The sequence below is a fragment of the Schistocerca nitens genome, chromosome 9, assembly GCF_023898315.1.
Source record: "Schistocerca nitens isolate TAMUIC-IGC-003100 chromosome 9, iqSchNite1.1, whole genome shotgun sequence".
Lineage (NCBI taxonomy): Eukaryota > Metazoa > Arthropoda > Insecta > Orthoptera > Acrididae > Schistocerca > Schistocerca nitens.
In genome coordinates, this window is record NC_064622.1 from 157,037,350 (window position 1) to 157,054,295 (window position 16,946).

General features: G+C 39.3%; 1 protein-coding gene across 1 annotated transcript in view; it reads right to left on the reverse strand.

Moving 5' to 3' along the window:
• Positions 1 to 16,946, reverse strand: part of LOC126203787 (uncharacterized) — a 140,850-nt gene that overhangs the window by 35,135 nt on the left and 88,769 nt on the right. Inside the window, exons 10-11 of the mRNA XM_049938154.1 lie at positions 14,118 to 14,328; positions 1,044 to 1,195 (exon numbers count right to left, since the gene is read on the reverse strand). Coding sequence (XP_049794111.1) covers positions 1,044 to 1,195; positions 14,118 to 14,328 — 363 coding nt within the window. The remainder of the gene's footprint in view (positions 1 to 1,043; positions 1,196 to 14,117; positions 14,329 to 16,946) is intronic.

A 16,946-nucleotide genomic window follows, 5' to 3' on the forward strand; every position in this document is an offset into this window, starting at 1 on the left:
GCTTCCACAATGATGAGAAGCTTAGAAACATGGACAGTTGGACATTGCATGGCCCATGTATGAAATTCTTGAGGGAACTGTAATTTGCACAACTGTATATGCACATTTAGTCAAAGTGTTTGCCTCAGATAATGTAAAAATTTCTGACCTGCCTTTCATTTAATCTAACGTATGTTTAATACTTTGCAGCGATTTAAAACAGTTTTTTTCCCCTTTCTGGAACATTGAGCAGTAGATTAATTCATGGTTCTTAATCCTACAACAAGTGTGTTATTTCGGAGATAAAACTCTCAAAGTGACAGAATATTCAGTGTCATATGAGCCCATGTAACAGCTCCCCATAAACCCACTGTACAATGACACCAACATTCACCTATTGTGGAATGTTCGAGAATGACCTCTATGCCAACCCATATGGATCAGTAAAAGATCTTAGTTTCCCTTCACCCTGACAACTGGTGAATCACCGTCATTCTGGGGTCTAAGTGACAGGCTATTCCCTTCTAACCTTTTTCAACCTATCTTCTCTCTTCTTTAACTTTGGCAGTATCGGAATTTCAGCTCCCCAAAATACAACAGTATGGCAGGACTATGAAAATAGAAGGAACTCCACCTTGACATATGAATAATGACTGCCAAATGACAACTCCTTGACCAAAGCAAAAACTGACTGGTAATGAACGTATAGAAAAGAATACAATGATGAGACAGAAGACCTATGGAAACACGAGGCAATAGGTATAAACTAGGTAAAACAAATTTTGATTGTGGGATAAAGTACAAACTCAAGTTTTGACGATCTCTGTGCACATCTTGCAAAGAAAATGATCTCCCACAATGAATTTATTAAAGTCCTGTGTTGTGTTTTTGCCTGTAAAAATATATTTGTCAATTTGTGTAGCACCTGTGACTTTAGATTTCTTGCTTGACTTGTCAGAATAGATACCACCAAAAGAAACTGCCTGCACTTTACTCTGTTCCATGTAATAATTATTTTATAGTTGTGTCATCTACATAGAATTCAACATTCCACTTTGACATACCTTTTTCATCTTCTGGTGGTGTAACTTTCTGCATTTCCTCAAGATCAGAAAGCACCAGAGTAGTTTGTGGATCTGAATAATGCATTATTTTCCAGCTCACATTTGTAGGACGAACTGCAATGTGTCTGTAAGCACCTCCCACGGAATAAGCTCTGAAAAACAAAGATGAAAGATTTGGTATTTGAGCGTACAACCACGAACATGTCTGCTACTTGTGTGATACACCAATGAAACTTGTTTGGAATCACCTTTATAGGCCTTAATGAATTCCATTACACAGTCTCTTGTGTCCTGATGATAATGCAGCCAGAAATATCTCTGAGAACGAAGGAAGTATACTGACAAATTTTGTAAAGTACCTCAAATGTTATTGGTGTATCAAACAAATTTAAATAAAACCACTAAATTATTTTGCAGCAGTACTAGCTCATGTAGAGGAGATGGGAGGAGTAGGTAAGTAGAGTATGGACATTGCTAACTATTCTAGAAATCCATTAGACGTAGAGTTCACAACTTGGAAGGGGGAAAACAAAGAATAACAAGGTGATTGAATAACACAAAGTAATAAGACATGTTTTACAATAGCCTCCTGAATAAAATTTCTGTCCATTAAAAAACAGTCATATTTCAGATGTTTACCATTTGATTTTCAAACTAGCGAGAGTATTTTTGTGTTGTTTTGGGGTGCAAAAACGAAGAGTGTCGTATGCACCCATGTCAGAACTGAGAACATAAAGACAAAAAAGGAGTTAAAAACTGACCATATGTTAAGCCCAATCTACAAGAGGAAAGGCAGCTAAAAACAGGGACTTGTGAGAATGGACAATAAAATGCGCCACAGAGGTCCTGAACTAAAGATTAAATGTCTTTTGCCATATTGCTACAATGGATAGAAACTAAAACTCAGTCAACAGCCCATGTGTCGTTCACTAAAATGGCCAATAAGTCAGATGGCGAACATAAATGAGAACATAAGTCGTTAAAAACAGGGCATTCTACCAAGAAATCTGAACCGTCAAAGGTTGAGGGGAATGAGCACAAAATGGTGGGGGAGCACCACTTAACAAATGTTGACGGCTAGGAAGACAGTGTCCAATACACAATCTAGCTAAAATGGTCTCATGGTGAGAGGGCCAAGAGGTGGTCGTCCAAGCTGCTAGGAGAAGCTCAATTCCCCGGAGCTTGATCCCATGATAGGAGAACCAGTGCTGATGCCAAAGTGACACCATCTGTCGACAGACGGCAACACAGAGACCATCAGAAGGAATGGAAGAAATAGCAGGCTGAAGTATGAGGACTGCAGCCTTGGCAGCAGCATCAGCAGCCTTGTTTCCGGTCAGACTGACACGACGAGGAACCCACGTAAACATCAGAGTGGCTCCACCACAAGTGAGCAAGTAACAGCTGTCCTGTACGCATTGCATAAAGGGATAGATGGTGTACAGTACAAAGAGGCTCTCAGGGGCACAACGAGAGTCAGAGCACATATTGCAATTGAAAAGCCTCCGTTGCCGGATGTACTGTGCGGCCTGATACAGGGCGAAGAGCTCTGCTGCAAATATTGCGCAGTGCTCCAAAAGCCGATACTGAAAATAGTTGGTGCCAATGACGAAGGCACACCCAACACCATGGTCAGTCTAAGAGGTATCAGTGTACGCTGATATTGCGCAGTGCTCCAAAAGCCGATACTGAAAATAGTTGGTGCCAATGACGAAGGCACACCCAACACCATGGTCAGTCTAAGAGGTATCAGTGTACACAGAGCTACCATTGCAATGTTCCGTGTGCAAGTTGTGAAACTTATGGCGATATAGTGAGGCAGGGGTCGTGTCCTTAGGAAGCAAATGAAGGACAAGGTGGACACAGGCCACCGCACAAAGCCAAAGTGGTGAAGGGTTCACACCCACTGGGAATGTGGCTGGTAGTGTGAAGTTAAGCTGCTGGAGCAAGAGGCAAAAGCGAACTCCACAAGGTAAAAAAAGAAGAGGGATGCGCACCATACTGGCGATCAAAGGAGTCATCGAAGAAGGAAGCATAGGATGTGTGGTCAGACCTGGCAGACAAACAGCATGTGTACCTGCTGAGGAGGAAGTCACAGCAGAATGACAACTGTAGTTCGGCAGCTTCTGCATACAGACTCTCAATCGGGCTAGTGTAAGAGACACCAGTGGCCAAACGGATGCCACATTGGTGGATAGTACCAAGATAGTGTAAGAGGGATGGATGTGCAGAAGCATAAACATAACACCCATAGTCTAGTTTCGAATGGACAAGGGACGGGTACAAATGGAGGAGGGTGGTCTGATCTGCTCCCCAGGAAGAACCTCTGAGGACACGTAGGACACTGAGGGACCACATACAGCACACAGCCAGTTAAGACACACGGGAGGACCAAGGAAGTTTCCTATCAAGCATAAGCCCCAGGAATTTCGTAGTTTCAATGAACCGAAGAGCAACATGCCCAAGAAGTAAAGATGGTGAAAGAAACCAACTGCACCATTAAAAATTCAAACAAATGGTTTTGTCAGCGGAAAAGTGAAAGCCACTGTAGAGGTTTCACGAGCAGAGATGATCAAGACACTGCTAAAGACACCACTCAAGGAGACAAGTCCATGGAGAACTGCAATAGATTGCAAAATCATCAACGAAAAGGGAGCTGGAGATGCCTGGCGGGAGAGACAGCATAATAGGTTTAATGGTGATAACAAAGAGGACGACCCTTAGGACGGAATCCTGAGGCACACCGTTTTCCTGTATAAAGGTGTCCAACAAGGCAGAACCCACACATACCTTGAAAACTCTGTCTTTTAAAAATTTCTGAAGGGAACGGGTCCATGTGGCCACAGGAGCCCCACATGCAGAGAAACAAAGAATACCAATCCTCCAGCGGGTGTCGTAGGCTTTCTCCGAGACTCAAGCTACCATACCAGCCAGGCATGAATCATCCATTCCATCACCTTGCAAACACAGCTGGTGAGAGAAATGGGGTGATAACTAGAAGGAAGATGTTTGTCCTTACCAGGCTTAGGTATGGGCATGACAGTGGCTTCATGCCAGTGCCTGGGAAACATGCCCTCTACCCAGATGTGATAGTACGTATGACGGTGGAAGTTCTTGTCCGCAAGAGAAAAGCTGTGCAACATCTGAATGTGGACATGTCCCACCCCTGGGGCAGAGGATCAGCATGAAGTGACAGCATGATCTAGCTCCGCCATTGTAAAGGCGACATTGTAACACTCATGATCCTGAGAAGAGAAGTGTATCGGCCGAGCCGCCTCCACTCGTTTCCGATGGAGGAAAGCAGGAGATTAGTGAGTGGAGCTCTAAATCCCCACAAAATACCAGGCCAAGGTGATGCAGATAGCAATAGGATCCACTGTGAGTTCATATGCTACTGTCAGGCCAGAAGTTAGGGAATGGACCTTGGTCCCAGAGAGCCATCGGAGGTTGGCTGACACAATGGAAGGAGGAGTGGAATTGTTAAAAGAACCAATAAAGGAAACCCAGCTAGCTTTTCTGCTATCCCAAAGAACATAACACAGTGCATGCACCTGTTCATAACGAATGCAGTTTGCCATCGTAGAAAAACTGTTAAAAACACAGACAGACATCTCCATGCACGCAATGCATCTCTGCTCAGTCCAACAAGGGACCAGAAGACGGCATTATAAAGAGGAAGTGTGCAGAGTGTAACGTACTGCAGCGATAAGGATAACATCTGTAAGATGTTCTACCTGATCATCACAACTGGAGGAATGTTGTTCGCAGATCATCAGGTTAAAAATTGCCGAGAAATAGGCTGTTCTTATTGTTTTTCATAAATTTATGGAGATAATCATCTTTGAAGCTTTCCCAGCCACTACGTGTAATACAGTTGATAAGTATATCCACATCACACGAGTAGCGCAGTTGGCAGCATAATAGAATGGCAACCAAATGCACTTAATGATTCATTGGTTCAAATCTATTCAGTATCTTTTTTTCTGTTGTTCAATAAGAAATACCTACATCTCGTTATCATAAAAATCATTTTTTTTATGAATAATGCATGTCTTCTTGTTTCTAATTACATATTGGATGCAAAATTCCTGTTTTCATTTCAAATACAAATTCTTAATTATCGATGTTTTTATAAAAGACTGTTCATGAAAAGTTGCTTAAATTAAGAAAACATAATAATTTTAAGGCAAAAATGAGACACAAAATCGTCTTTATTTGGACCATGTCCATTGTTTTATGCCACAGAGGAAGATATGTATCGTAGAAACACGAAAAACAATCATTTTCACAGCATAGAGCACATACGAATGCTGCAGTTTTACATTTGCTTCTGTACAATTACAATATGAACCCAACAGAACTAATCTGGAGAGTTCTGGAGCCAAGTTGTGGGATTTGGCCCAAAAAGTAACAAGACTGTTAAGCTGCCAGATATAATGGAACTAACGCATGCAGCTTTTTCACGTGTCACTGGCGAACGACAGCAGAATATAGAACAGCTCGTCATAAATGAAAAAGAGAAAATGTTGGGCCTGGCTGGCTTCGTGGATTCTGTTATCGACAGACTCATTATCAAAGTAGCAGGTGACACTTTCAGAACTGAAATGTATTTCTCAGATTCAGATAAGGAAGGAGCTAAGAGATAACCAGACGACTGACGGTAATTAATACATTCAGTGGCTTCAGTATTCAACACACACAGCTTGCTCAAAAAAATTACCCTATGTTTAAGTTAGAAACTTTCCTCACTCTTGTTTGTAATTAGAATACATCATGACGCTAATATAATGTGGACAGTCTGTACTTCGGTATCAAAATGTACAGTCCATGCCCAAATTACGCAAGTTAGTGTGCTACCGTATTTACTCGAATCTAAGCCGCACATGAAAAATGAGACTCGAAATCAAGGGGAAAAAGAAATTTCCTGAATCTAAGCCGCACCTGAAATCTGAGACTTGAAATTCAAGGGGAGAGAAAAGTTTTAGGCCGCACCTCCAAATCTAAACAAAGTTGGTCCATTGTAATATGAGACACAATTTAGGTCAAATGAATGACGATACAGATACAGTAGTTTGGTTCGAGTCTTAAGCTTAAAGCTTTACCAGGTAGCCATTGCTATGCGTCAGGCACTCCGTCCGTATTTATACGGGTACCCCCTTCCTTTTTCACGTGCTTCGTCTGGTTTGAATTGATTGCTTATTTTTCTTTGATAAGTGCCGTTCTTTTTGTTATAGGTGTTATGTCACTCTAAGCTGAAAATGCATTATTGCACTGCGTCATGCATTGTTTGTCACATCCTGATAATGAGTGTATACGGCCTGCTGCCACTTGCGGCATGCCTTGCTTTTGTGCGCGCTACCGCCGCTTACAATTAAAAAAAAAAAAAAAAGAGAGAGAAATCGTCTCATTAGCGAAACAATGGCAAGAGACTGCTATTTGTTGTTACTTACACTGCTGCTTTCTTTGATAGTGATCAACAAGAGCTAAATAATAGACTGCGTATGATAGAAGATGTTCTGAACAAGAGTTTAGCGAAAATTTTTCTCCATTTGAAAATCTTTGCAGACACCTCTTTAGTACATTACATTCTGCACAGAAATTAGGGTCATCTTAGATTTAAAAATCTAGTAAATTGCCGTGCTTCATTTTTTACTGTATCACTATTAGGCATAAGAACAATACGGATATAAACATGACATGATATGTATATTCTTCCGCATTTGCTGTTGTCTCACTCTAGTTTCATAGTTTATTAGGCAGACAGGATTTAAATGAGATAGCAGCAAACACGAAAGAATACATGGCAAAATGTTTATATTCGTATTATTCTTACGGTGAAGATAATACTGCATGTGATTCACATTTCATCAGGTTCCTATTAGCAACCATCTCTTCTCACAGGCAGGAAAAGATTCATAACGTTGAGTTGGCCATATTGACAAACATCCGAAACAGTCTTGCCAGTCGGATTTTCGTAGTACATTGAAATGCTGCTACATTCGAAGACGAACAATACGGAATTTGTATTTACTTCGTTGGATAATGTATGAAAATGCAGTGGTCGAAACTCGGGGCGGGGAAAAAAGCTCGTCTTCCACCTTTTTTTAATTTATTTACTGACGCAGAGGTTTTGGCGCCAGTATTTATCATTGTGCTGCAAAACATGCCTGTGTAGCGCTACATATATTTGACGGCAGAAGTTGGTTGTGGCGGCACCTACCAACATTTTTCAGAACTTCTGCTTGCTTTGCACTCGATTCTAAGCCGCAGGCGGTTTTTTGGATTACAAAAACCAGAAAAAAAGTGCGGCTTAGATTCGAGTAAATACAGTAGTCTGCAACCAGAGAACTTTTGAAATAGTACTTATCAGTGTAACTTGCTAAACTGGTTCAAATATTTACACTCTTACATTATGTGTGGCTAAATAAGAAGAGAAAGAAGACCAATTACTGCAGTTTGACTTTCATTGCTTAACCACTCAACTTCAAAACCCGAGTTGTCTCGTTTTCATTATTCTGACAAACTTAATGGTGAGTACACTCAGGCAACCTAAGAAAAGACCTTCAGAAAAATAAAACCCCATTTATATCTGTTTCAGCATTGTGTTTGGCTGCTAGAGAGCATCTGGTACTACATTTGAAGGCTGGCTGTTGTGTTTTGGTTGAGGTGGTTGTCACTAGATATCGTCTTTAAGCTTTGAATACTCGACAATTAAAGATGGGCTTTCAGGCACACTCCTATCTTGTTTAGGCAATGCTTACAAAGAAGGATACCAAGTTTGACATTGAATTTATCGGCTCAGAAAGTGAAGAAGAATGTGATGTTACTTCATTAGAGACTGAAAGTGACAACAGTCATTAGTTGAGTGACAAGTGCTCGCTAGTGGTACCAGATAAATACATCCACTGTACTCCAGCCAGCTCTTCGAAGATTTATCTTCACAGAAAAGCATTGCACCAGTGGTAAGAGATAAATATATCAATTATGCTCCAGCCAGCTCTTCCAAGATTTACGTACTCAGGAAAGCATTGTGAAACAAATGCTTAGACTTCTCAGCTACAATGTAACTAAAAAATGACTTCAAGATTCAGGATATTTAGTCAAAGTCCAGTGCATCAGTGTGCACAGGATTTTATTACTGGTGATCTTCAAAACTCAAAATAATGAGCTTCAAAAGCTGTCTTTACATATCCATTGTAATGTCACTCACTAATAAAAACATTTTTTGGAACATAATTTGGAAAAAAATTGTCAAATTAAGGGGTTAAAATATGTTAGTCAAATTCATCAACTTAGGAACATGAAAGCCATGAATGGCTGCAAATGGTTTCCAAGTAGCTGAACATAACCAGTGGACCCTATCCATTCACGTAAAAGCAGTCCACACCATTATGGAGCCACTACCAGCTTGTACAGTGCCTTGTTGACAATTTGGGTCCACGGCTTTGTGGTGTCTGTACCACATTCAAACCCTATCACCTCTTACCAACTGAAATCGGGACTCACCTGACAGAGCCACAGTTTTGCAGTTGTCTAGGGTCCAACGGATATGGCAATGAGCCAAAGAGAAGCACTACAGGCGATGTCAGGCTCTTAGCAAAGGCACTCACTTTGGTCGTCTGCTGCTATAACTCATCAATGCCATATTTTACCACAATGTCCTAGCGGATACATTCGTTGTATGTCTAACAGTGATTTCTGCGATTATTTCATGCAGTGTTGCTTGCCTGTTAGAAATGCTTTCAGTTGTCAAATGAAGGTCATTGGCCATTGCATTGTCGGTGGTGAGGGATAATGCCTGAAATTTGGTATTCTTGACACGCTCTTGACACTCTGGATCTTGGAATATCAAATTCCGAAATTATTTGCAAAATGTAATGCCCCATGCATCTAGCTCCAACTATCATTTCGTACTCAAGGTCAGAAATATTTCCACAAAATTCACCAGAGTACAAATAAAAGCTCCGCCAATGCGCTGGCCTTTTCTATTATGTGTACATGATACTACTGCCACTTGTATATGTACATATTGCTCTCCCATGACTTTTGTCACCTCAGTATACATATCCTGTTACGCATACTTGGGATTTCTTTCTTTTTTTATGAGGAACAATACAAAATGGTAGGGTTTCTACTGCTTTATGCTAGAGGTTCTTTATGGTGAGTTGATAGTGATGACAATAAACAGACAGACTTCTGATGATGACTGACAGTTTACTACCCACCCTCCCCTTGTTTCACCTGTGGCTCTTTCTTTCCACACTTACAACAGATATTTGCTAAGGTTAACTGTTGGGGCCCGCAACAGTGAAGTTGTGATAAGTCTGTTCATTAGCAAATATTAAACAACTTCTCCCTCCAGTGCCACAACAAATAGCTTTGGCAGATGTGGTAATTCCTTGGCGTAGGGAGTAGTAAGGGATTCTGTTTTGGAGCCATCTTCTTCTTTCTTCCTTCCTTCAACCTTAATGAATCTAATCTCCACTTTCCTTTCTTCCTTCACTGCAAAGTGTACCAGTTCTATCTTTTCCTCTATCCATATTCATAAGTTTCTATTGGTTAAACCCTTCTGTTTTCTGAGTGTTTTGATCACAACCTGTTGCAACAGGATGACTGGTAGGACTTGTACATATGGACGTAATTTTCATGCCATACATTTATTGTGTTTGTCAGTATACTGCACGTTAGGTACTTCATACATTGTGGGGGGAATATAACAGGGGAAAGCCCATGCGTGCAGCGCAAGAGTCTGAAATTAACCATGCTAACATGAGCGTAACGAGCAGAAGAAGCAGTGCCATTTAGCGAGAAATCAGTAAATTGATATCACAGATTCCCTATCAACAGAACAACATTATGTTACCAACTTTAAATAGAGAAGGTGCTACACAAGGAATAGGAGTGGCAGGTACAAAAATTAGGTTACATTTAAGCAACATAACATTCCATCCGTGTCAGAAGACAGTTAATCACCTGAATATATATTAAGACGTGTTTTATGAAGTACCTGAGTATGGAGAGACAAAAATACAGTTATCTCGACTATCGTAGCAGGTTTTGTCACCAATATAAAAATCCACTGAATTTTCGAAGCATGAAAATGGCAATTTCAGTCCTTGCTTTATACAGTGAAACCTCTATTTTATATTTCCATGCAGTCCATACTCAAAAAATGCAAAACTGAGGAAAAGGCAGAATTAAGGTAAATGTTAAAACCCCCCAAAATATGAGCAAAAACACATGTAACTGGCATATATGATGATAAATCGCAATCCTCTCCAACACTTTGTATAAAATCTGTCTAGTTGAACTAAATTAAATGTACAGTACAATGTTTCTACAACAATTTGTGGTAATGGATTTCATCAGTTCTTAAAATCTCACAGATGTGGAAGTGGTTAAACAATATGCATAAATGTGGAAATCTGCTTAATGGCATGCTTTGCCACTATTGCTGTTATTATTTAATGTTTTTCTTATGAGCCACACTTCACTTCATATGCTCACTACTGTTAAAAGTGATATTTTGGGCTTGATGAGAGAAACATGAGACATGAAAACATGAGTTTACTTCCCCAATTTATGTCAAAAGCTTATGAGAAGTCAGTTAAGTGAATTTCTGTAGACTGTGCAAAATGTAAATTTGAAAGAAAGCTCAGGTGCCACAGTTTCGCTTCATGCCTTCGAACACTGCTGCCAATCTTTACGATCTACAGTGTTTGGTGCGTGTGGTGCAAAGTATGTGTGTATGTACTTGTTGGAACTGCATCATGTCAGATTTTAACACGAAAGTCTTTAAAATGTGCTATCGAAAAACCTTTGTTCTACTTCCATGTGTAATCTCTGTCTTACCACATTACCTGTATGAAAAGTAATTTTCAGCACTTCACACAATGCTTTCACCCCACTGTCACTGAAGGGCTACTCCTCCTTGCCACACATCCTGTAGGCAAACTCATTTTACATATGTTAGTGTGGGGTGGTGGCTGTGGTGGCTATTGGGTGACTTAAATCGCCAGCCATTAAGAATTCACTAGCCAGAAATGGGCAACGTTTCGTTGATTATGACTGAGCATATTCTTCGAGACTCGGTGTTTGAATTTAAAAGGTTGAAAATCGATTTTGTTGCTGAATACAGTACATCGGAAACACATGCAAAAATATGAGACTGAGTTCCAAGTGGCACAAGAAAAGCTGATGGCTGGGCTCCTACATCACGTATCGGCTTATCCAGAACACATTGCGGGACAGTCTTGTTTTTCCATTACTGCTGCATCCTAGGAGTATTTGTATCATAATTGTGTGGTGAAGCTACATGTTGCAAGTCATGTTGGCTACACCAATGCGGATTGTGCCAGCATTTTCTCTCTCCCGTCTTCCCTCTTCACAATGGCCTGAAATATTCCCTTAACTCCGCCACCACCTCTGATGTGAACTGTGTCTGTTGTGCCACTTATAACTCATTCAGTCACATCAAATGTCAATAGGAAGAAAAAGGAATGAAGTCAAGCGAGAGGCCCAGTAAGAACTCTAAACCAAGGCAAACCTTACTAGGAAGAAATTTAAAATCAGTTGAATTTTTAGCATTGATCCTACTGGTTTTTCACAGGAGCTATGAATTTATGGTGTAGAATCACAAAAAACGTAAAATTGAAGAATGTAAAATCAAAGTTCCACTGCATCTTGCAGTATTTTAATAATAAAGTGATCTGTATGTGTTGCTTGGAATAATTTTAAATACATACATAGTAGCATACCTAAATCATCCTAATAAAGGAAATGAACATGGGAATATTGTTACCCAAAGTTATACACTAACACCAATGTGTTTTCGTACATCAACAAAATTGTAGGTAAACATATTTTTTTTTTTTTTTTTTTTTAATAAAGGGTATGGTGTGGTATGCTTTAAAAATGAGGTAAAGAGACACCAGAAGTGAAGTAAACCCTATCTGTCAGGATGCGAGAAATGAAACTGAGGTACTGTGCAGACAAATTTTATATGGTGACTTTACCCTGTGTTAGATGAGATGAGGGAGTTGAAATGGGTAGGCAGATCTACAGAGAGGCTGTCTTATGACAGGTCAGGGCATTTAAGGAAAAAATAACAACTGCGGCTAGATATACCCAGCAGAGCTATCTACTCCTTTGGTTAGTAGCATTTTCATCTGAAGGGAAGAATGGTTGTACAGTACATTCTCATAGAAAGGGCTGAAAACAGTTATTAAAGTTGGAGAAGTCGTGCCGAGTCGCAGTTGTTAACTATGTTGGAAGTGGAATCCAAACTAGTTAGCAGCAAACAATTTTACCACAGAACCAATGTTTGGTAATCTGCATTCTGAGTATGCTGATATTTTGTAACTGAGATTTGAATGCATTTCATTTTACATGAAGAAAACAAATCTCACACACTTATACACTAAAAGCACAATTAATGTTATTGAGTGTGTAACAACCGGGCATTAACAACATGGTATGGTTAATTACTAGACCCATCTTTCGTGCTAACTCGAAGAGCCAAGGAAATACTCCATATATTTACTGAGAATAAATGAAATGGATAACAGATTGTAATATAGTACCAGATATCTTACGTTTAATTGTAACGAATGTGTTAAAAAAGAGTGCCCAACATCTTTCATCTCAGTGGTGGGATCTGTAGTGTACTGTGAGTTATTTGTGAGAATGATATGATCCACTGAGGGTGCTCATGGCTCTTACAAATACTTTACGGAGTGGGGAAAAATGCCCTTTGTGCATCCCGATCTGTGATATTGCACATGGTGCATATGCTGTGAAGTAACATAGCAGGGGCAAGGAGCACTGTGATGAGCGCAGCAGCACTTGCTAGCTGTGGACATTTGTGTCTTGGTGACACCTCTTGAAGGTGTCATGAACACATCCGAGAAATTGGGCATACTACAAAGTAAACACTAAAGACAAAAGAAGACTGTAAATACTCGGCTCTTAAGTAAGTTCAATGTAGTCGGGCTATTGATTGATGTCTCTGAATGAATTTATGAGTCACTACTATTTGGATCAGTCTTCACAACAGATGTACATAGTAGAAACAATACAGGAGATTATAGTTTAAGAGCTGCTCTTCATTCAGCAGCTGGAAGGAGTGAGACACACTCTTAGAGCAACAACCGGCCTGGCGATGAAGTGAAGAGGAATATAACTTCACGTACGGCCGTGGTATGGAGTATATGGACGACTGGAACAAAACAAAAATGTGAATGTATTGGAACAAGAATAGTCAAAGATAGCACACATAACACCGCCCTGACAAATCCACCACACAATGTTCCGCCACTCGAGGTCGAGGTACTACAGTCAAGTCAACCCCCCCAACACACACACATTATATTGTACTAAGGTGCACCAACAATAAAACATTAAAGATGTTTTTAACATTTTATTACCATCTACATTTTTGTAACATTAATCAGATACATTTAATATTTAAAGCATTTTGCGAATTTGTAAAACCAAGATACAAGCTGAATTTTGTATGCACATGTAAGCAGGCTCTCATTATCCAAATTGCGAATGTGATTTAGCAGGGTGGAGGGTCTATCAGAAAGATAGAAATTAAGAGATGGTTGTTACATGTGAATTATGATGATCCAGCATAGGGAAAAAGGAGGCAAGACAACGACAAGCAGCAAGGAAGGCTAAAATGTGTGATGATGGCAGAAGGTAAACAATATCTGAGTGAAACAATGACAATATTTATTTCACACAGAATGCCACACACAGCATCTGAACTGAAACATGCCTACATTATTTCAATTAGATTTCATGTAACAAAGGTGTCGCCCCACTACAGTAAATGTATTTCATTGCCTGCAACATTTGCTCATTCACAACTACAGTAGCTTATATACAAAATGCAGACTGTCATCCACAGTTGAAAAGCAATCCAAACAAATCTCACAGACTCAGATTTAGCAAGAGCACATGCACAAACACATCATTTCCAAAGTAATTAAATTGTTGCATAACTATGTTTACTACTACTTGTTCAGAAATTTATAATAAATCAAGCATTTAAGATTATGATGTACAAACCTCACACTCTGTTTCAATTTGGCAGGTGACAGCCCATCTGCTTGGAGAAGTTCTTCAAACCATTCTTTTGTTTCATTCTGTGGGTATACTACATCATGGCCAGGTAGTGGTAAAACAATATCATAAATTGTGAAGTCTTTCACATCACTTTCTGAAAGTATTCGCACAGAGGGTTTCTGTCTGTTGCTCGCATTGTCATCAGCAGTATCACCTAAGTGAGAAATTTTCATAACTTCCAAGCTTAGAATACACAGCACATGGAACATTAATACTTTGCATTTTCTTAATGAATTGCATAAAATTATTTATCTCACATAAGAATCAGTATCACTATTTGAAGGATTATAGTGACTATTATGTTAGACAATTTGTTAGAGCCTTACAGCAAGAGTAAAGTGTTGTTCTTTGTCGAATGTCCATTTTCCACAACATCTGCTCAAAATCTGTCTCTTATTAGGATAGGGAAACTACCTTACAACATATCAAAAAACTTTGACAACAAACACAAATTGTAGTTTACGGTACGTGTACATGTGACAGCAATTCATGTTACTATTTATTAATTTATGATGTAACTGCATAGATGAAAAATCTACTCACCAACCAGTGGCTTGTGAAAACACATAAAAGTTATAGAAATGTGCAAGCCTTCTGGGCCAGTGGCTGCTCCTCCTGGCCGAAGGATCAAAGGGGAAGGAGAAGGAATGAGGGGAAAAGGATTGGCAAGGTTTCAGAATGGAAAGAGCTAGGGAAATGTTGCCCAGAGCCCTGAGTCAAGAGAGGATTACCAAAATTGATGGAAAGGAAGGCTGAGTGTTGGGGGCTGCACTGGTTGAGATCTGAAACCTGAGAGCTTAAAGGCGGAAGACAGTGCAATAAAGAAGACAGATTACTGAAAAAAAATTGAAAGAGTTAATAAGAGTAAATTAAGTCTTTCATGGTGGTTTTTCAGTAATCTCTGCCTTGATTATTATCCTATCTTCCACCTTTAAGCTCTCAGGTTTTTGAATTTCATCTCTTGCAGTCCTCAATATATCATTTGCATTAGATTACTGCCATAAAAAAAAAAACGAAATTTGCCAAACTTTTTCCACTCCATTGTGGCAGGTTGCTACACCAACTGGTTTCAAATTATTTCAGAATGAAAACAGTCCTGGTTGAAAAGTATTTAAATATCAATGTGTGTCACACTTTCAGGGCATAAACAGACTGTCAATAAAAACAAGAAGCCAATTAATTTGAAACAAACAGTGAAATGGGCACGGTCTTGTCTTGTACGACTACACAAGCACAATGAACTAAAAGTAACAGCACTTACTTAAATGGAGCTGGAACCCATCCATCATATAAACACACAAAATATAAAGTAGACCTCGTTAAAAGGAAGCTGCCACTACATTATCAAGAAGGTGGCGTAAAAACTTCAACAACTATCACATTACTCTGAGCATACCAGCTGACTCTGCCATAGCTGTATCAAATAGGGCCACACTTACAAAACAAACACGGTATGAGCCACACGCAGCACAATTTCCATTTGGCCCACACACAAACAAATATTACTGTGACTGATCAAGATGCAAGCAAGACAGATTATAGTGACTATTATGTTAGACAATTTATGAAAAGACATGCCATGGCAGTGTGTATGATCAGTGTAAGGAACGTTTACTAAACACAAAAACTACATAAATATTAAGATGCATATATGCAAACCATTGCAATCACATGAAACCAGAAGTACAGCAAGGTACCCCTATATAAAGCAGAAAAAAATAAGTAAAACGCTGAAATCAAGAATATTATGATACAATGCTAATAGCGTTTTGTATGTTGCTGGAATGATACCTTTTATTTTATGTCCACAGCATTATTTTTAACTTACGTTCATTTTGTTGTGAGGGAAAAAGAGGGGATTTCAAGTGGTCTTATTATGATCTTTTACCATAGGTTCCTGTTTTATGTGCCATAACTTATATTTCTTTATTTTAATGACCAAAAATAGCTCTTCAACTCTAGTTTGCAATGCTGATGACTGCCCCTTCCCCTGACCCTGATACCTTGATGTTTGCACTTGTTGATCTTGTACACATAGGCTGTCCCATCCACTTTAAAATTCAGCTATTTTACTTCATATGACTGCTTCAGTGACATATTTTGACTAACTGTTTCTTCATCTCATGATTTCTCCCTATTTTTTCTGCTTTGCATAGGAGTACCTTAACATACTTTCACTTTCATTTGATTGCAATGGTTTACATATATTCATCTTAATTTATTAGATTTATGTAGTTTTTCTCTTTTGTAAATGTGCCTTATGCCAATCATGTGCATCACCTGGGCACATTATACTCACTGTTTGCATCTTTATCTGACACAGTAATATCTGTGTATGTGCTGAATGGACATTGTGCCGTGTGCAGCACATAGCGCAATTATTTTGTAAGCATGGTCCTATTTTTTACTGCTGTGGTGGAGTCAGGTGGTGTGCTCTAACACAACACATGCAGTCGAAATTTTTCTGCCACCTTGTTGATGATATACTGGCTGTTTTCTTTTCTTTTAACTAGGCCCAATTTACATTCTACATTTTTATGATCAATGAATTACATATCCAGTTACTTTTACACTCTTTCTCCATTTTATATGGCTTTATCATGAATGGGCTACATATTCAGCTACTTTTACGCCAGTTGCTATTACTTTTAGTTCTTTTTTACCTGGATAGTCTTACAAGATAGGACCACACCCCCTCCACTATTTCTTTGTAGCTGATTGGTTTCTTCTTTTTATCAACAATCTAATGATGCCTCAAAAGGGTGAAACAAT